The following is a 26,554-nucleotide window of genomic DNA, read 5'->3' on the forward strand; positions in this document are numbered from 1 at the left end:
ATAAACTGAACTATATCATAGTATACACTATAAAAGTAATAGATATACATGTATATAATCATATTTTATTTGGTAACTTTTTGGTGTCAGAATGGTCTATTTGAAATTAAATGTAATTTTATTTGTTTGTTTAGATATTTCATGTTGCTGCCTGAACATCTAAGTATTTATATATATGAAAGTCAGTTAGTAATTGTAAAATATACTTTTTGAAAAGATTTAAAAATTCCACATTATTATAATAAATTCTGAGAAAAACATGAAAATTTCTTTTCTCTACTTCTTACAGTTAATTATTAAATCATACTAAGATTCATGTATTGTAGGTGTTTAATTTATATGTACTATCTATTTTCCCAATAAACACAATTCTATTATTGATAGAGATAGCTACAAATTGTCAATAAAATATATAAAGTGTATTTGTTAAAGTAATTAAAAACATGTTGGTTATATTGAACGAAAAATATACTTTAGGTAGACTAACTTCCTGAGAGTCTCTTTAACATCTTTGTTTCTGAAACTGTAGATGAGGGGATTGAGCATAGGTATGACCATGCTGTGGAAAACGGTGGCCACTTTCAAGAAGAATAACGAACTTTTAGATTTGATCACACAATATAGGAGGAGAACAATTCCATGACAGATGCCGCCAATAGCTGTGAGGTGGGAGGCACAGGTGGGGAAGGCTTTCCGGAGGGGCCCCATGGTGGGAATTTTGATGACAGTGACAACAATGAATGCATAGGAGGTGATGATGATTAGGAGACAACAAGCCTTGTTAAACATAGAGATGACGAGACACGCCATTAGGCTGAAGGGAGGTGTCTGAGCAGGATACAAACAGGAGGGCAGAATACTCACAGCAAAAGTGATTGATGACATTAGGTCCACAGTAAGAGAGCTGTAAAAGGATATATGTGAGGGTTGAGGAAAAGAGTACACCCCATATGTAAGTCACTACTACTACCAGGAGAGAACAGAGTTGGTGAGACATAGCCACAGTATAGAGGAGGGGGTGGCAAACAGCCACAAACCTGTCAGAGGCCATCACTGCTAGCATGAACATTTCTGTAATCACAAATGTGTATCCAAGAAAGTATTGTGCCATGCACCCTTCAAAGGAGATAGTTTTGTCTTCTACAAGCAAGAGGTCTAACAGTTTAGGTGCAATTGCAGATGTGTAGCAAAAATCAGCAAAGGATAAGTGGCTGAGAAAAAAGTACATAGGAGTGTGGAGTCTGGGATTAATCCTAATGATAAAAATCATGCCAAGGTTTTCCAACACAGTAACTGTGTATATGATCAAGAATCCCAGGAACAAGGGCACCTGGAGGTGTGGAAATTCTGAAAAGGCCAACAGAATGAAAGATGACACCATGCTTCGATTTCCTTCATTCCACCTTGGCTTCTGTTGGAAGAAACCACAGAGTTCATGCTGAGCAGCAGTCTGCAGCAGAGGAGTGGGTGTTATGGAATGAGGCAGACTTCCAAGGCAAGCCACTGGGACATCATTTATCAAATGTGTATCAGTGACTTCTTTTGACATACTTATGCTTTTTCTCATTCACTGCCCACTTTCTATTTGAACATGTCATGTGTTTTTTCTCTGAATGCCTCATGTCCCTCCTCTGTAAATAAAAATCCAAGCATAAATTATTTACATATAAATAGCAAGACCTTCTGAAAGACGCAATAATGGTACATATATCCTAGAGTTTAAAAATAGCCTTAAAACTGGACTTAAGTCCCATTCAATAGTTGAGAAAAAGTCTGTTATTGTAACCTATCCTGCTACACATGGCTGGTGGAGGCCATGGACCCTGGAAGAGAAGCTATTAATAGTAATTCACTGAGTCAATATAATTTCTAATTGCATTCTAATACTTATTTTTATTCCCACAGAAAAGCACAGTTCTCACCCTCATAAAAGAAGCTTCATTTTGTAGCAGACATAGGTCACTATAGAGAGCCACCATTTGTCAAAACGCAGAAAATAACTGGCTGTGTGATGTCTTGTCTTATTTAATACATCTACAATGCAGCTCGCGTATCCAATTCGAAGTCAGTGGTTCTCAACCTTCCTTATGATGCAACACCTTAATATACTTCTTCATGTTGTTGTGACCCCAACAGTAAATTATTTACTTGCTACTTCATAACTGTAATTTTGCTACTGTTGTGGATCATAATATAAATAACTGATACTCAGGGTATCTGATATGCAACCCCCAAAGGGCTTGTGACCCACAGGATGAGAATGGCTGGTAAGGGCACATCAAAGAAGAAGGGACAGAAATTTGTAAGAGCCAGAGAACCAGGACAATAAGTCTGCTGTTAGGAAGAATCATATATATATATATATATATATATAAACTGAGGAGCTATAGCTATGATATCTCAACAAGGTCTAAAATAAAACACTGTTGACATGCGAACCTAGATGGGAGAATTCTCACAAGGCTATACTCCTAAAGGAGGAGTTACTGACTATTAATGGTTAGTGAGAGAGTGAGAATCAGTCTTCTCTAGGGACATAACCCCTGATAGGTTAGCCAATCCCAAGAGGTCTGTCTTAAAGAAACTTGAACAATACTAAATGATCTCAGCAGGTTATATTTATAAACTTATACACATATATATGAAATAATTATAATTAAAGAATAATAGACCATGAATTTGCACACGAGTCAGAGGCTCAGGAGGAATTGGAGAAAAGGGAGGGAAAGCGGGAATGATGTAAAAATAGTACTCATAAATGAAATTCTCAGTAAAAAAATTAAAAGAATTAACTACTTATATATGCACCTTGAATGTATCTGATTTTTATAAATCTTTTATTTTAAATTATAATGTGTAGTTTCATCTTAAAGGCAATGATACAGAAAAAAGAGAAATAAAATAGAATAAAAAAGAGATGTGTTTTCAAACTATGGATCATTAATTGTAACAAATGTGGTTCAAGTGTGTCTGCCTATATTAGTTTTAACAGTATTTCTACAAGGATATTTCTTGCTTTTTGAGCATTTTGGAGATGATGAAAGTACTAAATTTCCACAAAGTGTCACTGAGATGAAATTCACAGGATTTCATATGGAAGCTTTCATGATAGATTTTCAAGGAATATTCTATAGTCTGTGAACAGCTTTTTTTATTTGTGGAATTTTACATTTAAATTCTTTGGTCAAATAGTATGATGATTCTCAATGATCTTACCAGAAAGTCATTTATAAGGATGTAAATTTTACATGGCTTAAGGAAGTACAGTTTGGAATTATCTTGAAACTTTTATCACTGTCTTTTTGAAATGGTATGATTGCTTATTTTTATATCCATCTTTCTACCTGTTCACATATACATATATCTTAATAAGCAATATTATACTTCTAAAAAGTTTTAACTTTAATAAAAAACTTTACATAAATTATACACACACTGAGAGGTTGAAAATTCCAGCTCGGTTTCAGTTTTGTATGATACCATAGTTCTGAATCAAATTTTCTCACCCATTGGGTTGGGGATTTAGCTCAATGGTAGAGCACTTGCCTTGCAAGCACAAGGCCCTGGGTTCGATCCTCAGCTCCAACAAAAGAAAAAAAGAAAAAAAAAAAAGAAATCTGATAGTAATAGCCTTCTGTGCCTTCATCTTCTGATTGTGAGAGGACCCACTGAACAAGGAAAAGGAAGTTCATTTACTCACAAAGAAGATTTTAGTTTGCCAGGGTGAGTGCTAACAGATATTGAAGATGTGGTAACAGTGACTGTTAATATCCCTTCAAGGGAAGGACTGACAAGTTGTCGTGGAGTCTAAAATTTTAAAAGCTGAGTTAGGGCTAACAAGACAGCATATGTAGAGAGGATAATGACCTTTGTAATGTAATTTTATACATCATGTTTAGTATTTGACAACACCATTCCCTTCCTGCATTTATTGAATCCTGAATTGTATGCATTCTGTCTAGCTTTGATTGAAATTGCATAGAAATAGACCAACACTTGAGTAGAATAAATTACCCAGGGTTAAAAGTTGACAAAATATTTTATTTTTGTCACTTGTCTAAGAATTCTTACTTTTTGTGTTTATTTACTGTAAATTTCTGAGCATAAGTAATTAAATGTTCTGTGCTACTTAGGAACACCAGTTCTGTGCCCAGATTTGTTTAACCTAGAATACAAGAGAACCAAACATTTACTCTTTTATTAAAAAAAAAAAACACATCAATAAATAATAAGACGATTAAATTTTATTTTGCTGACTAACCTCCCTAGACATTTTCTTAGGTTGTCATTGCATAATAACCTCAGTAAATATGTATTGTACTTTGGAAAGACTGAATCTTATGCTACTAACATTGGAATTTTACCGCTATTCCTGTTGCATTTGAATTTCTGTTTCAATCTTCTCATTTTTATAACCCATTATTTCTTTGTACATACATAAATATGTTTTAATTGAGTTATTCAAATCTACAAGGTACACCTAAAATGCTTTCTTTAATGCACCAATGATGGTTTTGCACACATGCTATATGTAACTTGCTAGTGGATTCCAGATTCCAGATCATAAATTCGATATTTTAGAGATCTTAAAATCTGGATCCTGAAAATACAAGTTAAAATTCTATCATTAGGACTGTCAATTTTTTTCTGAGCTACAGAGGAAACTAGTTGAAAGAGTTTTCCTGAACTGCAGAGGACATATTTTCTATACATAGTGGAAGAGATGTAGAAAACAAACAAAATGATATGATAACTGCATTAGAAAAGTCATGCAATTTATTCTCAAAAGAATTGGAGTATTTTTGGTAGCCTAATTCTTTACAGTAAATATATTTTTAAAAGATAGTAAAAAGATATATTTTGTATGATGAATTGTCATAACTTCAAATCCTAAACTTTAAATCAAGCTTAATATAATTTAAAAACAATTATAAGGTGAATTTATAGTATGAAAAATAATTTGAGGGAGCTTACTTAAAACTTATTGACATTGATAAAAATCTTCAAAAATATTTTGGAAAGTCAGGTGGTGGTAGAGGTTCACGCCTTTAATCCCAGCACTTGGGAGGCAGAGCCAGGTGGATCTCTGATAGTTGGAGGCCAGCCTAGTCTACAGAGCGAGATCTAGGACAGGCACCAAAACTACACAGAGAAACCCTGTCTCCAAAAACATACTTTAGAAAACACAGTCTGAATTTCCACAAAAATAAAGATAAAAATACATAGTGTTGTGACTGAAAATATATATACAATATGGCATTTAATAAATAGGGAACCATAAGATGTCAAATAAATGCAACAAGAGGCATAATTTCATGTGTATGTAGGATAATTCTGAATGCCTTATTTAAAAAGCAAAAGTGAAGTGCAGCAAAAAGTATAAGTGTGCAAAAATGACAGGTGTCAGCTTTTACCAATGCTGAACATTTTGTTAATCAAACGCATTGAATTGTTTGTTTGTTTGTTTGTTTTGTTTTTTGAGACAGGGTTTCTCTGTGTAGCTTTGTGCGTTTCCTGGAACTCACTTGGTAGCCCAGACTGGCCTCAAACTCATAGAGATCAGCCTGACTCTGGCTCCCGAGTGCTGGGATTACAGGCATGCACCACCAGCCCCCAGCCAATCAAATGCATTGAATTTATACCTGTTTGTTCTAGGCAAACCACACACTTCAAGAAACAGAAGATAAAAATGCTCAGCAATTTCCCAGTTGCTTGGACAATCTAGAACAATGTGCTGAATTAGTAAAAAGGGATCATGTCCAAAAGACTTTCCAAACACCAGGCAAAAATTCTCCAGAGTCTGATTTCCTCTGGTCAGGCTCTTAGTTGTAAGGTCCACAGCATTGTGAGTAAGCATGGTTTCTGAATCTGCCTCATACTTGAGAGGCACTCTATGCTGCTCATGATCTGCAATGTTTGCCAGAAAATATATTTTTTTGATGCACTGAGTAGCCTATATTTTGCATGAAATTCCATTGCTTAATTAAAATCTAAAAATAATGTCAACTTGATTCTGTAATAGTGAGGAAAAATATATTAATAATATTGAATCAATGAAGCCTGAAATGTAAGCTTCTAAGGAATGCTAATATCATTCTTATTGTAAGTTAATTATGGTAGTCCAGTATTGAAATATCCACATTGTTCTCCTTAGGTGCACTTTTTCAACAGGATCAAAAGCCCTCAAATAATGACACATAGACTTATTTTTTTTAAGATTTATTTATTATGTATACAGCATGTATGACTGCAGGCCAGAAGAGGGCACCAAATCTCATTACAAATGGTTGTGAGCCACCATGTGGTTGCTGGGAATTGAACTCAGGACCTCTGGAAGAGCAAGCAATGCTCTTAACCTCTGAGCCATCTCTCCAGCCCCACTTATTAATTATAAAAGTTTGGTCTATAGCTAAGGCTTGCTCCTAACTAGTTCTTATAACTTAAATTAACCCATTCCTATTAATCTACATGCTGCCATGTAGCTTGTGGCTGTCACCTCTCCTTCTGCATGCCATGCTTCCTCTGCATCTGCCTGGTGATTGCCTTTCTTCCTCCCACCTTTCCCCCTCTGCCATGAAGTCCTACTTATACCTCCTGCATAGTTATTGGCTATTCAGCTTTTTAGTACACCAATCAGAGCAATGCATCTTCACAGAGTATACAAATATCCCACAACATTCTCCTATACTTTTTCTATTATTTTGAGTATTTTTTTCTATTTATTTCTCTTATAATTCTAAAATAGCACTCCCCTTTTAATGTTTTCTGCTAACTTCCTAATTCCAAGTACTTTGTTTTAATTATATTATGAATTGCTAAAAATTTATATGTACTATTAAACTATCATTATTGGGATAAGAACCTATGACTAGACAGATCACAGACCCTAAGAGGGAATCTATTACTAGTCCTCTAAGTGGAAATAGTATTAAAACAATTTCTAGTGTGAGTTAATATATCTCTTGAGTCTCAACAAATAAGCTTATATTTATAGTAATGATAATTAACACCATCACTTCCAACTGGCTAAGGAGCATGGAAAAGAGACTGCAGAATGCTCAGCCCTATAGGAGATATTCATTATCATAACCTCCTATCAAGGCTCACCAGAAACAAAGAACCAGTGTCTTCTGGACATAGCAGGGAGGCTGCACATAGGAACTTACAATTTCATATGTCACATGCTTGACAGCTTATGAAAGACCTTTGTAAGTCCAAGCCACACCAAATCCCATCATGCATGAAGGAGGTGGGCACAAACCCCAGCAAAAGCTAAGGAGCCACTGGCAGTTGTGATCTGCTAGGAGAGGAAGGGACAGCTCTGAGTGTAAACTCGTAAGTCACCAAGGCTACAGGGAGGGCTATATGCCCAAGAATATCTGTGCAGCACAAATTAGCTTTCGCTGACAATTGGGATGGTTAAGTAGGTGGATCTTGGAAGAATTGGGGGAGGAAGAGTGAACATGATCAAAATACATGGCAAGACATTTTCAAATAATAAATAAAAACATAACACGTGGGTGAAACAAGTTATGCCTGTGTTCCTTGTGAACAATATTTTTGAATAATTTTAACTTTAAAATTGATTTCATCTTCCCATATGAAGAATGAGCCACTGAATTAAATTTTGGTTCAAAAATTTTTATTTCAAATATTTCTTTAAATTGTTTCAATATTTCAATTGACATTGTTTACATTGTCATATTTCTTTTCTTTTCTTTTTTAAATTTTCAAGACAGGATTTCTGTGTGTAGCCTTTGCTGTCCTGGAACTCATTATGTAGACCAGGCTGGTCATCAACTCACTCACAGAGATCTGCCTGCTTCTGCTGGGTTTAAAAACATGCACCATCACCACCCAGCATACACTGCCATATCTTTTAAGGTGGAGTCTGAGTTTAGTTTTATATTGCTGTGAAGAGACATGTTGATCATGATGACTCTTGTAAAGAAAGCATTTAACTGCGGAGGCTTACAGCTTCAGAGGGTTAATCCATTATTTTCATGATGAGGATCATACTGGAGTGCAGGCAGATGTGGCGCTGAAATAGCTGAATCCTACTTCTTGTAGGCAACAGGAAGTCTGCTGACTCACTGGACAGTATTCCGAGTACAGGACACCTCAAAGCCCGCCCCTACAGTGACACACTTCCTCCACAAGGCCATACCCACTCCAACAAAACCACACCTCCTAATAGTGCCACTCCCTATGAGGCTTTGTGGGCCAAACTACCACATGTGGTCTGGAAACATTGTATGTGCTGAACACCATGTTAAAATTCTCACAATAAACCTCAAAATGTGCTCTTTATTTTCCAGTAGGTTTTTGATAACAGAAACACTGTGGGCAAACATTCAACACATGTTCAGAGGTAAAGTTTCTAAGTGATGTCTGAGAGAAAATGAATTATATCTCATGTTTATGCTGAGAACAGTGTAGCTGTTATTATATCAATTATGCCTTCCTGAGTCAATTCAGGATCTCAATCCAGGTCTCTCTCTCACTTTGGTTAACATGAAAATTTGTTTCTTTTTGTACATGCTCATACAACCATAAAGGATATACTATAGATTTCCAACAGGAAAATGAAAAATTTCAAGACTGGAAAATGAAAAAAAAATTGAATTTCATGTATTTTTATCTTTTCTATATAAACTTGTCTTGTTATCAAACTTTGCCTACTACATTATTATTTGTCATATTCACACTTATATGTTGTCATTTTATGGATATTAACTGTCATTAAATATATAATATTAAATATGTAAATATTAAAGAATATACTAATTAAATGTGTCAATCAAAATATTATATTAAACTATAAGTGTGTGTGTGTGTGTGTGTGTGTGTGTGTGTGTGTGTGAGAGAGAGAGAGAGAGAGAGAGAGAGAGAGAGAGAGAGAGATTCTAATGGCCAGATTTGGTTTTACTCTGCTGATATGTAAATATAAAAATGAAAGAATCATTAGTAGGAGATAATGGATCAAAATCTGTAACTGATATGCTTCTTGAGAGAACAACTGCAAATGCTTGAACCTCATTTAAGGAACTTATTACTATTAGAGCATGGTGCTATTGTGTTCCGCAAAATATTGTGTACTCAAACTTATCTGGGGTCAGAGAATAGAACAGCCACTAGATATAGAGGCCAGAAAATAGTCTAGATATAGAGGCTGCTGCTCCAAGTTGCTGGCTGCTTCTCATTGTGTTGGTGACTATGGTGATGCTGCTACTTGGGATGAAGGGTTTACTACAACTTGTTCAGAGAAGAAGCCCGGACGATTGTGTTACAAAAAAACACCGGCAAAAGTCAGTTTGGAAATGTTTGGCAAGACAAATGGTGAGGAGATATTGATGTGAAGATTTTCACTTCTAGAGAAGAATGTTCATGCTTCCAAGAGACATTTATTTATCAGACTGTGATTGTTCCAAACAACAGCGGAAATACACACACACACACACACACACACACACACACACACACACACACAAATTCTAAAGGGAACCATGACCACGCCTAACAATGACTCTGTAATCTTCAAAAAGATGACAGGATCCACATGGACTATGATAAAGTGATTAAACTGATTAACACCACCAAAAGATCAACTTTGGACTACAAACTACTCAAAACAATTTTGAGATGACTAGCTGAGATGATCCAGCCTGACAGATTATTTGAATAGGGAACTGAAACAAGCCCTGCATGTTCTTATTATGCAGCAACTGGACAAATGATACAAGACTTGACAATTAACCCAAAATTTTCTTTTCAGGATTCCCTAAAGATGTCTTCACCCCCAGAAAGCAGGAAGTAATTTGAAGAAAACAATGCCCACATTCCCAAAGGGTGGGATGGGAGGGTTTTGATTGTTTAATGAGTTATGGATATTATCATTGTTTATGATGGTTGTTTGTAAGTTGTTAATTGTTAATAGTCAGGAAAAAAGCTGAATAAGGATATTAGATTCAGAGTTTTTGTTTAGGGATGGGCAGTGGTGGTGCACACCTTTAATCCCAGCACTTGGGAGTCAGAGCCAGGTGGATCTCTGTGAGTTCAAGGCCAGCCTGGTCTCCAAAGCAAGTTCCAGGAAAGGTGGAAAGCTACACAGAGAAACCTTGTCTCGAAAAACCAAAAAAAAAAAAAAAAAGAGTTTTTGTTTAAAAAGAAAGAAAAAGGAGAATAGAGATATAATGTAGATCACTGAATCTACTCTGAGAAAAAAAGATAAAGAAATAATAGGATAAATGGGTAGATCACTGAGTCTACTCTAAAAAGAAAAGGGGGAATATATAAAAATGACGAATGGTAGATTATTGAATCTATTATGAAAAGAAAAAAGAGAATATGGATATGATGAGATAAAAGGCCAATTATTGAATCTACTTTTTAAAAGGAACTACTTGTTTTAAATAGGATAAGTAATGAAATTTTTGTCTGAGTTTATCAAATGTTAATGGACTGGACATTGTTAATATATATAATGGAGTTTTTCATCTGAATCTGTCAAATGTTAATGGACTAGACATTGTTAATGTAATTCATGACTGTATATATTGTATGTACTTATTGGATATAATTTTTCTTGTATTAGTTATAAGCTTTTTTTAATTTTAGACAAAAAGGGGAAATGTGGTATTGTGTTCCCCAAAATATTGTGTACCCTAATAAACTTCTCTGGGTTCAGAGAAGAGAACAGCCTCTAGATATAGAGGCCAGAAAATGGTGGCACACACGCCTTTAATCCTATCACTTGGGAGGCACAGATCCATCTGGATCTCTGTGAGTTTAAAGCCACACTGGAAACAGCCAGGCATGGTGAGTCATGCCTTTAATCCGAAGAAGTGAGCCTTTAATCCCAGGAAGTGAAGGTAGAAAGCAGAAAGGTATATAAGGCATGAAAACCAGGAATTAGGTGTTTAAGCTTTCAGGCTTTCAAGAAGCAGTTCAGCTGAGACCCACTTGGATAAGGACACAGAACCTTCTAGTCTGAGGAAACAGGATCAGCTGAGGAACTGGCAAGGTGAGGTGGCTGTGGCTTGTTCTGCTTCTCTGATCTTCCAGCATTCACCCCAATACCTGGCTCCAGGTTTGTTTATTGATAAGACCATTTAAGATTTGTACTACATCTAGAGTGACTTTTTGTCTAAATATATATTTGAAACACAAAGTATCTACTTCTCTGTCTGCAAACTAACATTTCTGGTTTGTGTGACTCTACTCCATTTTATCAAGTGTCTACCAATGAGGGAAGGAAACTGAGTCAGTCCCTTTTCTAGACTACATGTAGGATGCTGTATAATGTTAAGATACTAGCAGGTTCATGTATGTGTCTAGCCATCCTACTAATGCTGCTATCTTCCTTCTAAATATATATATTTTTTGGACAAAAAGTTTCTGCAGTATTGATCTTCCTGTTTTATTGGTTTTTTTGTATTTTGTTTTGCAGGGATTTTGTTTGTTTGCATGAGTCAAGGTCTCTCTACATAGCCCTGGTTGTCATGGAATTCATTATGTAGATGAGGTCAACTTTGAACTGAAAAGTTCTACCTGCCTCTGCCTCCCAAGTGCACCAATACCACTGGCCCTTGCTACTGCAGTCTGTGACAAAAATTATCAATTTCCCCCAAATAAGTAACTCCAGCTTTCAACCATTTCTTTGAAACTTGGATATACTTATTTTTATTTTATGTGCATGGGTGTTTTGCATGAATACATGTTTGTGTACCATGTGCATTCCTGGAAACAGCTGAGGTCATAAGAGGAGATTGGATTTCCTGGAACTGGAATAACACATGGTTGTAAACCACCCAGGGGATGCTAGGTGCCACACCTGGTTCCTCAGCAGGAGTGGATATGCTCTAAACAGTTGAGCCCCTGAGAAATTTGTTTTGAAACTTTTCTATAGCAACAACAATAACAAAAATTACTGTTCTTTTCTATGTCAACTGGGAAGACATAACATGTTTATCTATATTGTTCAAAGCAATGGGTTACTCTAAAAGATTTCATTCAAGATCATCTTAGACTTTAATCAGATTCACAACATTGTAATTTCCCTCTTTTGTCCCCTGCCCACCACCTCCACACTTTGTGACTTTCTTTTTTCTTTCTTTCTTTCTTTCTTTCTTTCTTTCTTTCTTTCTTTCTTTCTTTCTCTCTCTCTCTCTCTCTCTCTCTCTCTCTCTCTCTCTTTCTTTCTTTCTTTCTTTCTTTCTTTCTTTCTTTTTCTTTCTTTCTTTCTTTCCTTCCTTCCTTCTATTTATCTACCTATCTATCTATCTATCTATCTATCTATCTATCTATTTATTTATGTTTGGTTTTTCAAGACAGGGTTTCTCTGTGTAGCTTTGCAGCTTTCCTGGGACTCACTTGGTAGACCAGGCTGGCCTCAAACTCATAGAAATCTGCCTGGCTCCGCCTCCCATGTGCCAGGATTAAAGGTGTACACCACCACCGCCAAGCTCTTACTTTTCTTTTAGCATTCCATTCTCGTTTAGTTATTAATTTTACACACTAACAACAGTTACCCCTCCCTCACCTACTGTTATTCCCACCTCTTCTGCAACCCATCCAGATCCACTATTCAGAGAGGGTAAGGCCTCCCTTGGGGACACAACAAAGACTGGAAACCTTTATTTCTTGTCTCAACTAGTCTTCTTGCTAGAAACCATCATATCATAATCGTTTTTTTTTTTTTTTTTTTTTTTTTTTTTTTTTTCTGAGACAGGATTCGTGGTATTAACGGTTATTTCCTATTTCATCATTTTACCAGAAATTTGTTTGACATAAATTCGTTCTTTAATGACTGATTATAGGTGTATATATCATTACTTTATCCATTCCACTGTTTGTGGGTATTGAGACTAATTCAATAATTTAGCTCTTCTGGCTATAATGAACATGTATGTTCAAGGGACTCTATGTCATTTTGACTAATATTCCTTGTGTGGACCCTCATGGTAGATGTACCTGGATCATATGGTATTTCTAATTTTCCTTTTGGGGGACTCCCAACTGTTTTCAATATCAGTTGCATTAATTAACATTGAATCTCTGAAGAATAGCATCCTCTCCACCCCATATCCCTGCCAGTACTTTAGAGTTTTATTCATTCTGAATGATGTGAAAAGGAATCTCAGCAAAGTTCTGACTGAATTTCACTGATGATAAAGGATTTTACACATTAATCTCTTGTACTCATGCACAAGGTTAGAAAAAAGACTTTCCATTTCAGATTTTCCCCACTTAATATAATACAAACTGCATTTGATGCACATTTTTTTTACTGTAATGATATCAGTCCCTTCTGTTTCAAATATACTCAGATATTTCCCATTAAATAGTCTTGAACTTTGTCAAAGGGATTTCCCCACTTTGTCTACCAAGATTTTCATACATTTTCTTTCATTGAGTCTACTCGTGTTCTGTAGTCCACTTATTATTTTCTTATTTGGGAATGTGATTTCTTTTCAATCCATGATGAAAACACACATTGTTTGTTGAATTCAGCCTGTGAGTGTACTTTGATGAATGTTGTATCTAAATTCTTCAGGATACTGAATGCAGCTTAATTGTTTGCTGTAGCATTATTTAGTTTTACTACCAAGGGAAATCTAGCGGTGTAGAATTTTTCAGCCAATAGCCTGTCCAATTTTGTGAGTTGATTTAAACAGCATGGATGTTAATTTCCGTGTAAACCATTGATAAAATTCTACAGTGAAGTCTCAGGTCCATAAATTATTGGAAGAATCTTTGTTCTTGTTCTCATGTCATTGTTAATTAAAGTTTGTTTAACCTGTACAAGTTCTCTGCATTTAATTGTGGTTGGTTACAAGTGTCTAGGGATTCATCTATTTCTTTTAGATTTTCCAGTGTATTCAATATAAATTTTCACAATCTTCTTATCTCTCAGAAAGACCATCATTAAACTCTTTAAAAATTTAACAATCTATAATCTATTGTAGATAATTTTAAAAGTTTAAGAATAAATTATAACAGTTTATTATTTTATTATTTAACATAAATCATGATAACTTACACAATTCACACAAGAAATAGATTTTGTTGAAAAATTTAAATAGTTTGAATTACTACATATTTTTGAGAAAGGCTAAGAGAGAATGTATTTTTGCTTTCTACTTTCTTCAATCAGCTATGTAGCTATGGATATGATTTACTAATGAATAATAGTTTTTTACTGTGATAATGTAATTACTGTTGGTAATAAAGTGGTAATTTAATTACTATGATATTGGATCACTCAATCATAAAATATTGTGTGTAAAAGAAAACAGATCATTAGATATTGTTTTTAACACCTCTTATTCAATTGCCATATTACTTTTTTCATTTAGTTTTTATTTATTTCTCTTATTTTTTGAGATTATTATGCATTTACTTCATTAATCCCTCCAAATTCTTCCATATTCAATTCCTAACTCTTCAAATTCATGGCCTCTTTTTTTACATTAGTTGTTGCTAATATTGTGTGTTTGTGTGTGTATATGTGTGTGTGTGTATGTGTGTGTTTATGTGTGTGTGTGTGTGTGTGTGTGTGTCTGTGTGTGTGTGTATGTATTCTAAATACATAAGTACAACCTGCTCAATATGTATGGTGCTATTTGTATGTATTTTGCTAAGGCTGATCACTTATCCATTTTTACTGCACATATTTGATGGCTGAAGTCAGTTGATCACATTTTCAGTATTGGGTTGTTTAAAATCTGATAATACTCTTCAGTGAATAAGCTCAATAGCTATGTTTTCTTTGAAATAAAATACTGTAGTGAAATTGTTAGGTGTCATGTGAGATACAGAGTCAAAACAGTCCCTTTAAAAGTATCAGAAGAGATTGAGTAACTTAATATAAATCCCCAATCAGCCCCAAAAGTAATGAATTTGTAAATATAGACTTTGTCATCTCATTCTAACTTTATTAGGTCCACCAGTAAATGGCTAAAATATATTTCTTTCAAAAACACCTAACATAATAAGTCAAAATGCATCTTGTTTTGTACAAACCAAAGAACACACAAAGTATTCCGATACTTGAAAACTAATACATATTCAATAGTTATTTGATTAAAACACACTTATAATTTTACTTATCAAGTAAAAAAGTATCATCTATGACAAATATGAAATAATTAGATGTGCTTTGGACATAAAATTACACATTTTTTTTCAATTATATTGAGTGAGAGTGTAATTTGGAGCTGATGAGCCTTCTGAATGTCTCCTTCACATCCTTGTTCCTAAGGCTATAGATGAGAGGGTTCAACATGGGTATTACCACTGTAAAAAGCACAGTAGCTACTTTGACCAACAGCCAGGAGTTTTGGGAATTGGGAATACAGTAGAGAAGAAGGACAACGCCATGGAAGATGCTGATGGCAGTCAGGTGGGAGGCACATGTTGAGAATGCTTTTCGGAGTCCACCCTTAGAAGGCAACTTGATGATTGTGACAACTATGATGACATAGGAAGCCAGGATAATGAGAAGACTGCAGGCCTCACTCAGGACAGAAACAATGAAACATGCTAATTGGCTGAGGGAGGTGTCAGAGCAGGAAACAGAGAGGATGGCAGAGTACTCACAGCCAAAGTGATTGATGATGCCAGGTCCACAGTAGGAGAGTTTCAAAAGAGTGTAAGTGAGTGAAAAGGAACCAATTCCACCCCACATATAAGTACCAGCTACTAAGAATGCACAGAGTTGATGAGACATAGCCACAGTGTAGAGCAGGGGGTTGCAAACAGCCACAAACCTGTCATAGGCCATCACTGCTAACATGAACATCTCTGTAATCACACATGCACACCCAAAGAAAAACTGGGCCATGCATCCTCTGAAAGAGATAGTTTTGTTCTCTGCTATCAGAATTTCTAACAGTTTGGGTGTAAATACACTTGAATAACAAATATCCAGAAATGAAAGATGGCTGAGAAAAAAGTACATGGGTGTGTGAAGTTTGGGGTTAATCTTTCTGACCACAATTATTCCCAAGTTCCCCATTAAAGCAATAACATAGATTGTCAAGAATAGGAAAAAGAGGGGTACCTGGAACATTGTGTCTTCTGAGAAACCAAGCAGGAAGAATGTGGTCAGAAAAGTCTTGTTTCTGTTATCAAACATCATGGTCACATGCTACCCCCAAAAAAAATGAAACAAAAAAGACAGCTAGCAAAGTTGAAAATGTGGCTAGGTAGACACTACACACAGGCTCAGAATACTGAGTGAAGGGACATGCAAACAGTTTGCATTCTGCACCACCCTGCATCACAGTGGAGTCTTATTTGAGGACATGGTGTCCATGGGAAAATAGATTCCTCCATCAGTTCTTTCTGTAAAAGACAAAACGCAATGTTATTAGTGTTTTTGTTTTATGAAAAATATATATAAGAGGACTGAGGATGTTACCGAATCAGTAAAGAGCATGCTGTGAAAGCAGGGGGACCTATATTTGATTCCGACTATTTAAATAAAATGTAAGACATGGCTGCATGTGCTTGTAATCCTAGTACCATATAGACACATACAGGTAAAGCCTTGAGGCTTTTGGGCCAGCCAGTCTAGCCTAATGGGCAAGTCTGAGGCCAATACAAGAATCTACCTCAAAATAAGGTAAATATAGCATTTTTGAGGAACAAAACACAAGTTTGTCAACTGGCTCCATACCTATGTGAACACATTTCCACAGAACAAGCATAATCCCTCAAAGAGCCAGGCGGATCTCTGTGAGTTCGAGGCCAGCCTGGTCTATAGAGTGAGATTCAGGGCAACCACCAAAACTACACAGAGAAACCCTGTCTCAAAAAACCTAAAAGAAAGGAAGAAAGAAAGAAAGAAAGAAAGAAAGAAAGAAAGAAAGAAAGAAAGAAAGAAAGAAGTAACAAAGAAAAAGAAAGAAAGAAAGAAAGAAAGAAAGAAAGGAAGGAAGGAAGGAAGGAAGAAAGGAAGGAAGGAAGGAGATAAACAATCAGAACCCATTGTTATGTTTTTATATCTTTTACAAAGGGATTGCTTTGGAAAATTAAGTAATTTAGTATATAATGAGAAATATAATAGAAAAATTGTAGAGAATAAAATATATTGGGCATTCATCTCACAGTTTAATAGCATTCAATCATTGGACACTCACTAGACATCGACTAAAATGATGTTTTAAATGGTTCAATTGAAATTCCACTGGCAGGGCTGGAGAGATGGTTCAGAAGTTAAGAGCATTGGCTGCTCTTCCAGAGGTCCTGAGTTCAATTTTTTTTCCAATCACATGGTGGCTCACAATCCTCTATAATGGGATCCAATGCTCTCCTCTTTCGAGAAGAGGAATATGCAGATAGAACACTCATACATAAATAAATAAAATTCCACTGATTGTATATTATAAATTATTTTCCCAATATATGGTTACTTGTTATTCTATAAATTAAATTATAAAGATCTTTTAAGAAAGTATGTGTGTGACAATTTGAAAATTTCATGTTGTTTATACATATCTTGCAAGCTTTCCATAATCATAATTCATAACAGAAATTAGTAGTAAAATGAGATTAGATCAAGATATTAAATGATTATTGCAAAGACTTTTGATTTCTTGAATTTGGAAGCTCAATCTTCTTTTGAAATATTACTGTGTTCCTTTCCCATAATTATGTTCTTTTTTATACAACTAAGGATTTTTTTTCTAAATATAATTACTGAAAGAAACCATGATACTCCATTATCATTGGCAACTCTAGATTTAAACCATTACCTATTTCTCACTCCTTTTTGAATAGGCAGTTGGTTAAATATTTTCATCTAAACTGTGAAATAATATTCACACATTATTAATAAAATGTTCATACTGCATGCAGTAGATCACTATGGTGAGGATTCAAGGGATGGTGAAGGTTCCCTCTGTGTATCCCACACTAATTTTCAGTCCTATGTTATAATTATTATTTTATTTGTTTAAAAACAAACAAGTACACAAAAGGGCAAGTGGGGGAAAATCACTACTAGCATGTCTGGCAATATTTTTGTAAAATCATGTTTTTTTAGATAATTCAGGTATTTACAGGATTGCTAGGGTTCTAAGCAACATCAAAAGATAAGGAAAAAATGTTTTAGGAACTCACATACCTCAAGGAATTGTAAGTTTAGAATTAAAATTTTGTACTAATGTTAAGTTTTCAATATTTTTTCAGAACAGTGGCATACAATCTCCCATTTTTCTGTTTTCATGGCTTTAACAACATTCTCTTATGTCTTCTAATCTCATATATAACAACGATAAAGTTGTTTGTTTCTAAGTTCTAGTAATTTTTGTGAGGGATCCTGAGACTACATACAGAATCATATAATATGCAAGCAACATTAATGTTATGCGTTTCTTCCCTCTGGGTATGGCTTTTATTGTTTTCTTTTGCTCTGACTGTCAAAAAATTCTATTTCAGTACATTCTGCTGAGCTTTTGAAATTACAACAGGAGAACTCTTTAGTCTTGAATGTAATAATTTAATTTTTATTGACCACACTTCATGACAAAAGTACACATTATGTGGAAAGTAGTCAACATTAATTTTCATAGTAACTAGGGAAATATAAAAACAAATTATTTTGCCAATACATATGAGGATCATTCCATGCCATAAATTAATTTTTTATTGTACAATCCAATTACTTATTTCCTCTAATCATTTTTGTGATTAAATTTCATATATATATATATATATATATATATATATATATATATATATATATATATATATATACATATATATATACTCCATTAAAGCAACCTAATATCTCTTCCAAAAGAACTTTACTGATGAACACACAACCCTATATTTCCTCTGCTCTGTGCCTTATACCTATGTTTTCATGGAATGGAAAATAAAAAACAAACCCTGAACTACTTTGCTACTTTTGGCATATATTCATTTGTGTAATATAATTTGTCATTCTTAAATTCATTACATTTCATAAGGAAAAGCTTATCTTTAGTGTTTGGTTTGAAATCCTTTTTGTAGAACTCATAATATTTAAGAACATTGTATTAAAAGAGTTAAATGGTCTTAGGAGAAAAATTACTTCAAAGCTGAATATTAGCAATAGTTGCAGTAAGGAGATATTATTCCACCTCAATTAATATAAGGTTTTCTCTAACAAAGGTTCTCTGGATTTCAGTAAGCCTGGTGTTACAATACACAGATATCCAAAGTTGAAGCAACTTACCCAAGGCCACACTTTCTTGGTACACATTTGTAAGTAATAGAATCCTAGTAGACAGAACTCACTGTCTCCTTCAAAATTAAAAATTTCTTATAGAATTTCCCATTTCTTTAAAGACATTAAGTGGTTCATGAAGAATAAACTTGATATAGATCATACAATTAATGCTATTGTTTCCTAAGTGTCAAAAATTTGTAGGGAGAACATAAATATTCTGCAGAAGACCAATGTATTGAAATCATGTTCAACACTGTATTGTTTGTTCTCTATCCAACTGCTTGAGCATGGGGACACAGACCCTAGAGATTTCTGAATTTATCCTAATCTTCTACTAATAAAATAATTAAAGAAAAGTGCTTCTTCCTCTGAGAAAATATATCTAAAACGATTACTTAAACCACTAATTCTTTTGTGGTATGCATTTTCTGTTTATCTCTTTAATTATTGTGACTAATGGACAACTAAAATTTCTGCTTATTTCTTAATTTGAGATATTATACTTTACTGCCAATTTCCATTTAATTTTTTTGTAAAGAGGAAAGTTTTACTTTGAAAATCATGAACAAAATAGCTATGTGAGAATACAGTAAATAGAATAAATCCAAAGATGTCATAATGAGGGAAACATTGAAAGCATTGCCTCTGAAGTGGAGGAAGAAGAGTATGCAATTTCATTCTTTTTTTCACTCCTCATAGTAAATTGTGTTTTCTTTTAGTATTGAAAATGTAGTTATACTTCTTTTTATGTTTTTCTTCCTTTTCATATAGAAACCAGGAAGAGTTTATTACAGAATAAAGTGAGAAACCATGAGATACCCTCCAGTGGCAAGAGTAGATAATGACCAGGCAGAACTTTGTAACCAGTTTACATTTTAGGCTGGGGTTTCTCTTTTTTTTTCTTTTCTTTCCCTTTCTTTTCTTTTCTTCTCTTCTCCTCTTCATCCTTTTTCTCATCTCTCTCTCTCCCTCCCTCCCTCCCTCCCCCCTCTCTCTCTCCCTCTCTCTCCAATTGCCCCAGATGCTCAATGTATTGATTTACATACAATGTGGGGAAAAAAACACTCTGTAATGATATTTTATTTGTGCTGAAATGTGGTGACATTTTCATTGTGCTTTTATAAATAAAGTTTGCCAGGAGATCAGAGGAAAAATCAAGCCATCATAAGTAAACATAAAAGTCATTCAATGTTGCACATTCCTTTAATCCTATCATTTGCTAGGCAGAGATCTGTCTTGATCTCTGTGAGTTCAAGCCACACTGGAAACAGCCAGGTGTGGTGGCACACACCTTAAATTTCAATACTAGTTAACCATGGAGGTCTGAACACCTGTACAGACAGACAGGAAGTGACAGAGCTGGGCAGGAACAGGAAGTAATGAAGTGATGTAGCTGGACAGAGAGAGCAAATCAGATGGCAGACCAGTAAGGTATGTAGGTATGGATAGACATGAAGTATCTCTTATTTGGAAGCTGAGAGTTGGTGAGGTAAGGTTAGCTGTGGCTGTTCCTATTACTCTGATCTCTCTCAGGCTTTAACCCCAATTTCTGGCTCTGTGTTTTTTATTTAATAAGACCATTTAGAAATTCACTTACTTCAGGCTATACCACTCTTGAATCGGGACACTTGTTACAGAGGAGATAACTGGAACGACGGAAGATTTCATCCACAGGTCACCAGCAGTCCATCATGTCCTCACTCGGACAATGGACATGGTTTATGAGGAAGTAATGATGCTCAGACATTTTTCCTGCTCTTTTGTTTTTTCTTGTACTGAAAATAGATTTATTTTCTAACATAATATATCCTGATCATGGTTTCTCCTCCGTGCATTTCTCCGCACCTCCCCTCTCACCGGCAGTCACTCCATTTCTGTTTTCTCATTTGAAAACAAACAGGCTTCTCTAAGGGATATTGGTAAAATAAAATACAACAAAACTAGCACATTGGCTGGGTGGTGGTGGCAGCGGTGGTGGTGCACGCCTTTAATCCTAGCACTCAGGAGGCAGAGCCAGGTGGATCTTTGTGAGTTCAAAGCCAGCCTGGTCTACAGAGTGAGGTCCAGGAAAGGTGCAAAGATACACAGAGAAACCCTGTCTTCAAAAACAAAAACAAAAACAAAAAACAAAAACAAAAACAAAACAACAACAAAATCACTAACACATTATAATTGGACAAAACAAACGGAAGGGAAAGAGCTCAGGAGAAAGCATAAGAAACAGAGACCCACTTGTTCACACATTCCAAAATCACATAAAAATGCTAAGCTGGAAGGCATAATATATATGCAGAGGACCTGGTGTTAACCTGGACAGGCATTATGCATGCTGCCTCAGTCTCAGTGAGTTCATATGAGCTCTGATCATGTTAATTTAGGGGCCATGTTTTCTTGGTGTCCTCCATCTCCTCCAGGTCCTGCACTCTTTCTGCCTCCTCTCTGCAGGTTCCCTTCCAGCCCTTACAGGAGAGATCTGAATGAGATATCCTGTTTAGGGCTGAGTGTTCCAAGATCTCTCATTCTTGGCATAATCTTTGGATTCATGTCTCTGTATTTGGTCTCATCTACTATAGGAAGAAGCTTCTATGATGATGACTGAGCAAGGTACTGATCTATGAGTATAACAGATGCCATTAGAATGCATTTTACTTGCTATGTTCTTTTAGTAGAACAGTAGTATTCACTTTTGTTATAGGCCTCTAGGCTATCTAGTCTCAGGTTCTTGGTCACATGCTATAACTTAATGGGGAAGGCCAACCTAGGCACATGTTGGACTTCTCTATGTTCCATGAGTTATGTGGATTTTTTTTTCAGCAATGCAGCCTGGGAATTTCCATGGAACTTCTTTGGCCCACAACTAAATTAGGTTTAATCCAATACTGGTTCTAGAAGCTTCATTTGGTGACAAGAGATGGCCAGTTGTAATTATGTCTCCCTCATTATTTGATGAATTCATTTAGATCAGCTTCATATATGTATATATTTCACACCACAGAGAAGCACTGCCAATGAGACAGGAGAAAGAAATTAAAATCTCACACATAGGAAAGGAGGAATAGAATCCTTTTTGGCACATAATATGATACTATATGGAAGAAAAATTTCCTTCAAAACTGTGGGAATTAAGAAACAAATTGTCAATCTGAAGAAAAAATGTGAATATCCAATTATATATTATTTTGTGTATAAACTTGCATAATTCATGGTTAGAAAGTATTTTTTTTAATTTTGAGAAGGTGTCACATGAGCAATGAACTATGAGTATTGTAATTTAGAGATTTTCTTTACTTTCTAAATATGATGAATTATTTTAAGTTACAGCACTCCACTGAGTGAAACAGTGCAGCTACTTTCCTTAGCCTGAAGCAAAGATGTAATAGGTTGCTTGTAGGTTTTTAATATTTGGGGGGGGGTGTTGTTGCAGTTACTTTGTTTTGCTTTTTTGTTTGTTTTTGGGTCCTTTGTGTTTGTTAGTTTGTTTTTGTTTTTTAATAAATAGACCTTCATTTAAGCAACTTTCTACATGTTTTGAAGAATTTCTCTGGTGCTCACAGTGGTCCTTATGCACATATAAATGAACACTTCCTGAGAAAGTGGGAGTATTATTGCCAAAAACATGAAGAATGTTCTTTGATTTTTTTTTTTTAGTTTTATTTTTTCAGTGAATAATATGTAAAAATAGAACTTGTGTGTGTGAGTCTGAAGAACTGGATGTGCTGGTCTCTGCTCCAGCCCTGCTTTCCTCGGATGGTCTCAGTTTGGCTGTTCCTCTGAAACCCCATTGTAAATCTCAGGATGAAGGAAAACTTATGACCATTGTTATACTTTATTCTAGGTAAGAATGTGAGCTCAAGGAGAAAACACAAGAACAAAAACACAGCCATTTTAGAATTCTTATATGAGGTAGATCACAGCATACATACATTTTATACTATGCACTTATTATTTTGTTGGAAATATTTTTTTCATATAATATATTCTGAACACGCTTAAATAGTAACAACTATCTTCTTTTTACTTCTAGGGAAGCATATCAAAGATGAATAGAAAATCATGATGAAAAATATAACACTTAATTTAGACAGAGAATATTTATATTGCCTTCCACATAAAGCAAGGGAAAGACCTAATGATAGGGTTTAGAATACCAATGCTATTAAATCTGTTTATTTTATTTTTAAAAGAATTTATTTTATATATATATATATATATATATATATATATATATATACATATATAAAATGTATTTTTATCAAAGCTACCTTCAATTATTCCCCTACAGATCTCCATCTGTTATCCCCACTTTTCCCTCCCAACTATGTGCTCTTTTATAAAATCCCACTGAGTTCACTTAGTGCTACCTGTATGTGCTAGAACTATCTACTGTAGCATAGATAGCCCTCACAGCCACAGACATAAAAAAAATCAACTCTCATCCAAGGCCAGGTGCCAGGCTGAGCTTCAGGAATCCAATCAAAGAGAGAGAGGAGGGATTCTGCAGGTGGGGGACGTTAAGATCATGATGGGAAGGCATGCAGAGATGACAGGCCACACTAGTGGAAGCCCATGAACCATACACTAGTAGCTGTGGAGACCCCATAGGACTGGACTAGGCCATCTGGATATGGGAAATGGTTGTTTGGCTCCAACTGTTTGGGGAACACCCAGGCAGGGGGATTGGGATCCATCCCCGGTGCATGGGCAGGCTTTTGGGAGCCCAGTGCCTGTGGTGTGACATCTTGTGCAGCCTTGGTGTGGTAGGGAGGGGCTTGGACCTGCCTAGGCTCAGTGTGCAGGGCTCTTCTGACTCCCCATGGGAGACCTTGATTTGGGGGATGTGGGAATGTGGGGTGGCTTGGGAGGCAGGGCTGGGGGTGGGATGAGGGAAGAGGTGGGATCTGTGGATGGTATGTAGAGTGAGTAGAAAATGAAGAAGAAAAAGGTAAAAAAAAAGAGAGAGAGAGAGAGAGAGAGAGAGAGAGAGAGAGAGAGAGAGAAAATCGACTCTCCTCTCACAGTAGCCATCAGTTCCCAGCAGCATCTAAAACAGGAATAAGATTACATTAGCCCTTCCCTCATCTTTGCTGGGATTTCGGCTGGCTTGATCTTGTACAGATGTTCTATGTGTAGTCGCAGCCACTGTGAACTCATGTGTGCAGTGGCCCTGTTATGTTCCACAGGTATGGATTCCCTGCAGACATCTACTAACTCTGATGAATAAATTATTTTCTGCCTCCTTTTCTCTAGTGACATCTGAAACTCAAGGTGTGATATAGCTGTCGAGTAAGGGCAAAGCATTCTGCAGTCACTTACTCTGTGCATATGGACCAGTTGGGGTTCTGTATATTAATTAACATTTCTGCAAAAAGAGGCTTCTCTGATGAAGGCTGAGATTTGCACTTATCTATGTGTTTAAAGAATAGAATGTCAGGGAAGTTTATTACTGTGTTTATAAGCAGAAGAAGCAAAGGAGGGATAGATCTTGGGGAGAAGAGATGTAGGGGTATCTGTGAGGAGTGGAGAGAGAGGAAACTGTGTTTGGAATGTATTGTATGAGAGAAGAATCCATTTTCAACAAAAACATAAACCAAATGATTCAGGAGGATGGTATGCTTACTTTGTCTTAAGCATTATGAAACATAAACATGTTAAAGCCTCATATAGTATTGTCTTGTCTTCCACAATGTGTGTTACATTTTCAGTTAAAAAAAGAGAAAAACTCTTAAATAGAATGCAAAATATATTTCTTGGTATGCTTGACTCATCTCCATTTTTTCATTGTTCCCTGAATCCCTAAAAATAAAAATCAATATTCTCACATAATGAGAAATTCTTTTAAAGGTAATGGTAACTCGTGAGATATAATTCAATAAGAATGCTATTAATGATTTTTTTTATCTTAACTAAAGAACATACATGAGTACATTTGTGGAAGAGTCAAGCTCTGCAGCTACATCCCATGAACATGTTTATTTCTCATCTACCAAGCAGTTTTGGGGACCTGGACTCAGGAGAATTCTGACCATTTGTTGTTGAGAATAGAAAACAAAATAATTGAAACAAATTTCCTCTTCTATTACTAAGAGCATATTTCTCTTAAGTCATTAATATACTGATATTTGTTTCTGATGATACCAGTAAAAAATGTACCCTTTAATTTGATCTAGATGTCTTACTTCAGAGAATCCTGGGAATTAAAATAGAAAGGTACTGCTATATGTATTAGTGATTTCAACCTAATGCAATGATATTTAAGAATCAAGGGTTTTTTTTTTCTTTTTTTAAAGTTTACAGATGCCCAACTGTGATTTTTAAGCCAAACTGAAAATGGTGGAGTGAGCTGATAACACATGCAGCAAAGAAACTTTGGGCTAGGGTGTCTTTCTGTATGCTGTGAATGTGTTGCTCTGATTGATTGATAAATAAAACACTGACTGGCAGTAGATTTGCTGAGCCTAGAAAAGTATAACTAACTAATTATTAATGGCAACACAAAATAGTTTTGTCTATTCTACAGCAGATACAAAGCTTCTGAAATCTACCCTAGAAGTCATGTCAATGTTGGGGTAGTTGAGATACCTTCTTCCAGGTAACACATTTTGAAAAAGTATCTTGTGACACAAAGTCCTAAATGACAATTATATTGATTATGAATATTAAGGGTGGAAGTGGAAGCATATCTAATGCCATGTGGGTAAACTTCAAAGTAAAACAAAAATGCCAATCTAAAGTTAGAAAACTAGGATAATGGTTACTAGGGATTGGAATTATATAGGGCTAAGGAGATAAGCAATGGTGGATTTTTTCTATGCCGTTTAAGCATACTTTTGAATAAATAAATGGTGACTTATAGCATGATAATAATTTTTACATACTAATAAAAATTAAGATATTTGGTCTGTTACACTTTTAAAATGTTATTAGTTTTATTTTAAAGAAGCATAAAGAAAAGTGTGTTTCACCATTTTTTTCACACATTGTTCTTTTGAATTCTGCTTCCTGGGTCCCTTCCCTGTCATTCTCTTTTCTGGTTTCTGCTTTCATTATTCTGTTAATTATTTATTAAAAAATTAAAGCAGTATGTTTTGATTAAGTTGTCTCCTCACCCAACTCCACCCAGATTTACCCACTTCTGTACTCATCTAACTTCATAATCACTCTTTTAGAATCTGAAAACCAAAACAAAAGCAAAAATATCAAAACAAAATACCTGCTACAAAAAAAAGATGGAATCTGGTTTCTGTTGACCAACTATTCCTGTGCATGGGATCTGCCTTGAAATGCGAATGATATGTCCAATGATGAAGTGGAACATAGCATAAAATAATTCCTAAG

At 35.3% G+C, this 26,554-nt stretch overlaps 1 protein-coding gene, 1 non-coding gene and 1 pseudogene across 2 annotated transcripts; 1 reads left to right on the plus strand and 2 right to left on the minus strand.

Annotated features, from left to right (window-relative positions):
• Positions 1-450: 450 nt before the first annotated feature.
• Positions 451-1,437, minus strand: LOC118582995 (annotated as a pseudogene).
• A 2,076-nt stretch (positions 1,438-3,513) lies between these two features.
• On the plus strand, positions 3,514-3,588 carry Trnaa-ugc. Its single transcript has one exon. It is a non-coding gene; the product is annotated as a tRNA-Ala (tRNA).
• An 11,602-nt stretch (positions 3,589-15,190) lies between these two features.
• Positions 15,191-16,141, minus strand: LOC118582959 (olfactory receptor 5D18-like). Its single transcript, XM_036186141.1, has one exon. It carries the CDS (start codon positions 16,139-16,141, stop codon positions 15,191-15,193), a length of 951 nt encoding a protein of 316 aa, XP_036042034.1.
• Positions 16,142-26,554: the final 10,413 nt, after the last annotated feature.

Source organism: Onychomys torridus, chromosome 4, assembly GCF_903995425.1.
Source record: "Onychomys torridus chromosome 4, mOncTor1.1, whole genome shotgun sequence".
Lineage (NCBI taxonomy): Eukaryota > Metazoa > Chordata > Mammalia > Rodentia > Cricetidae > Onychomys > Onychomys torridus.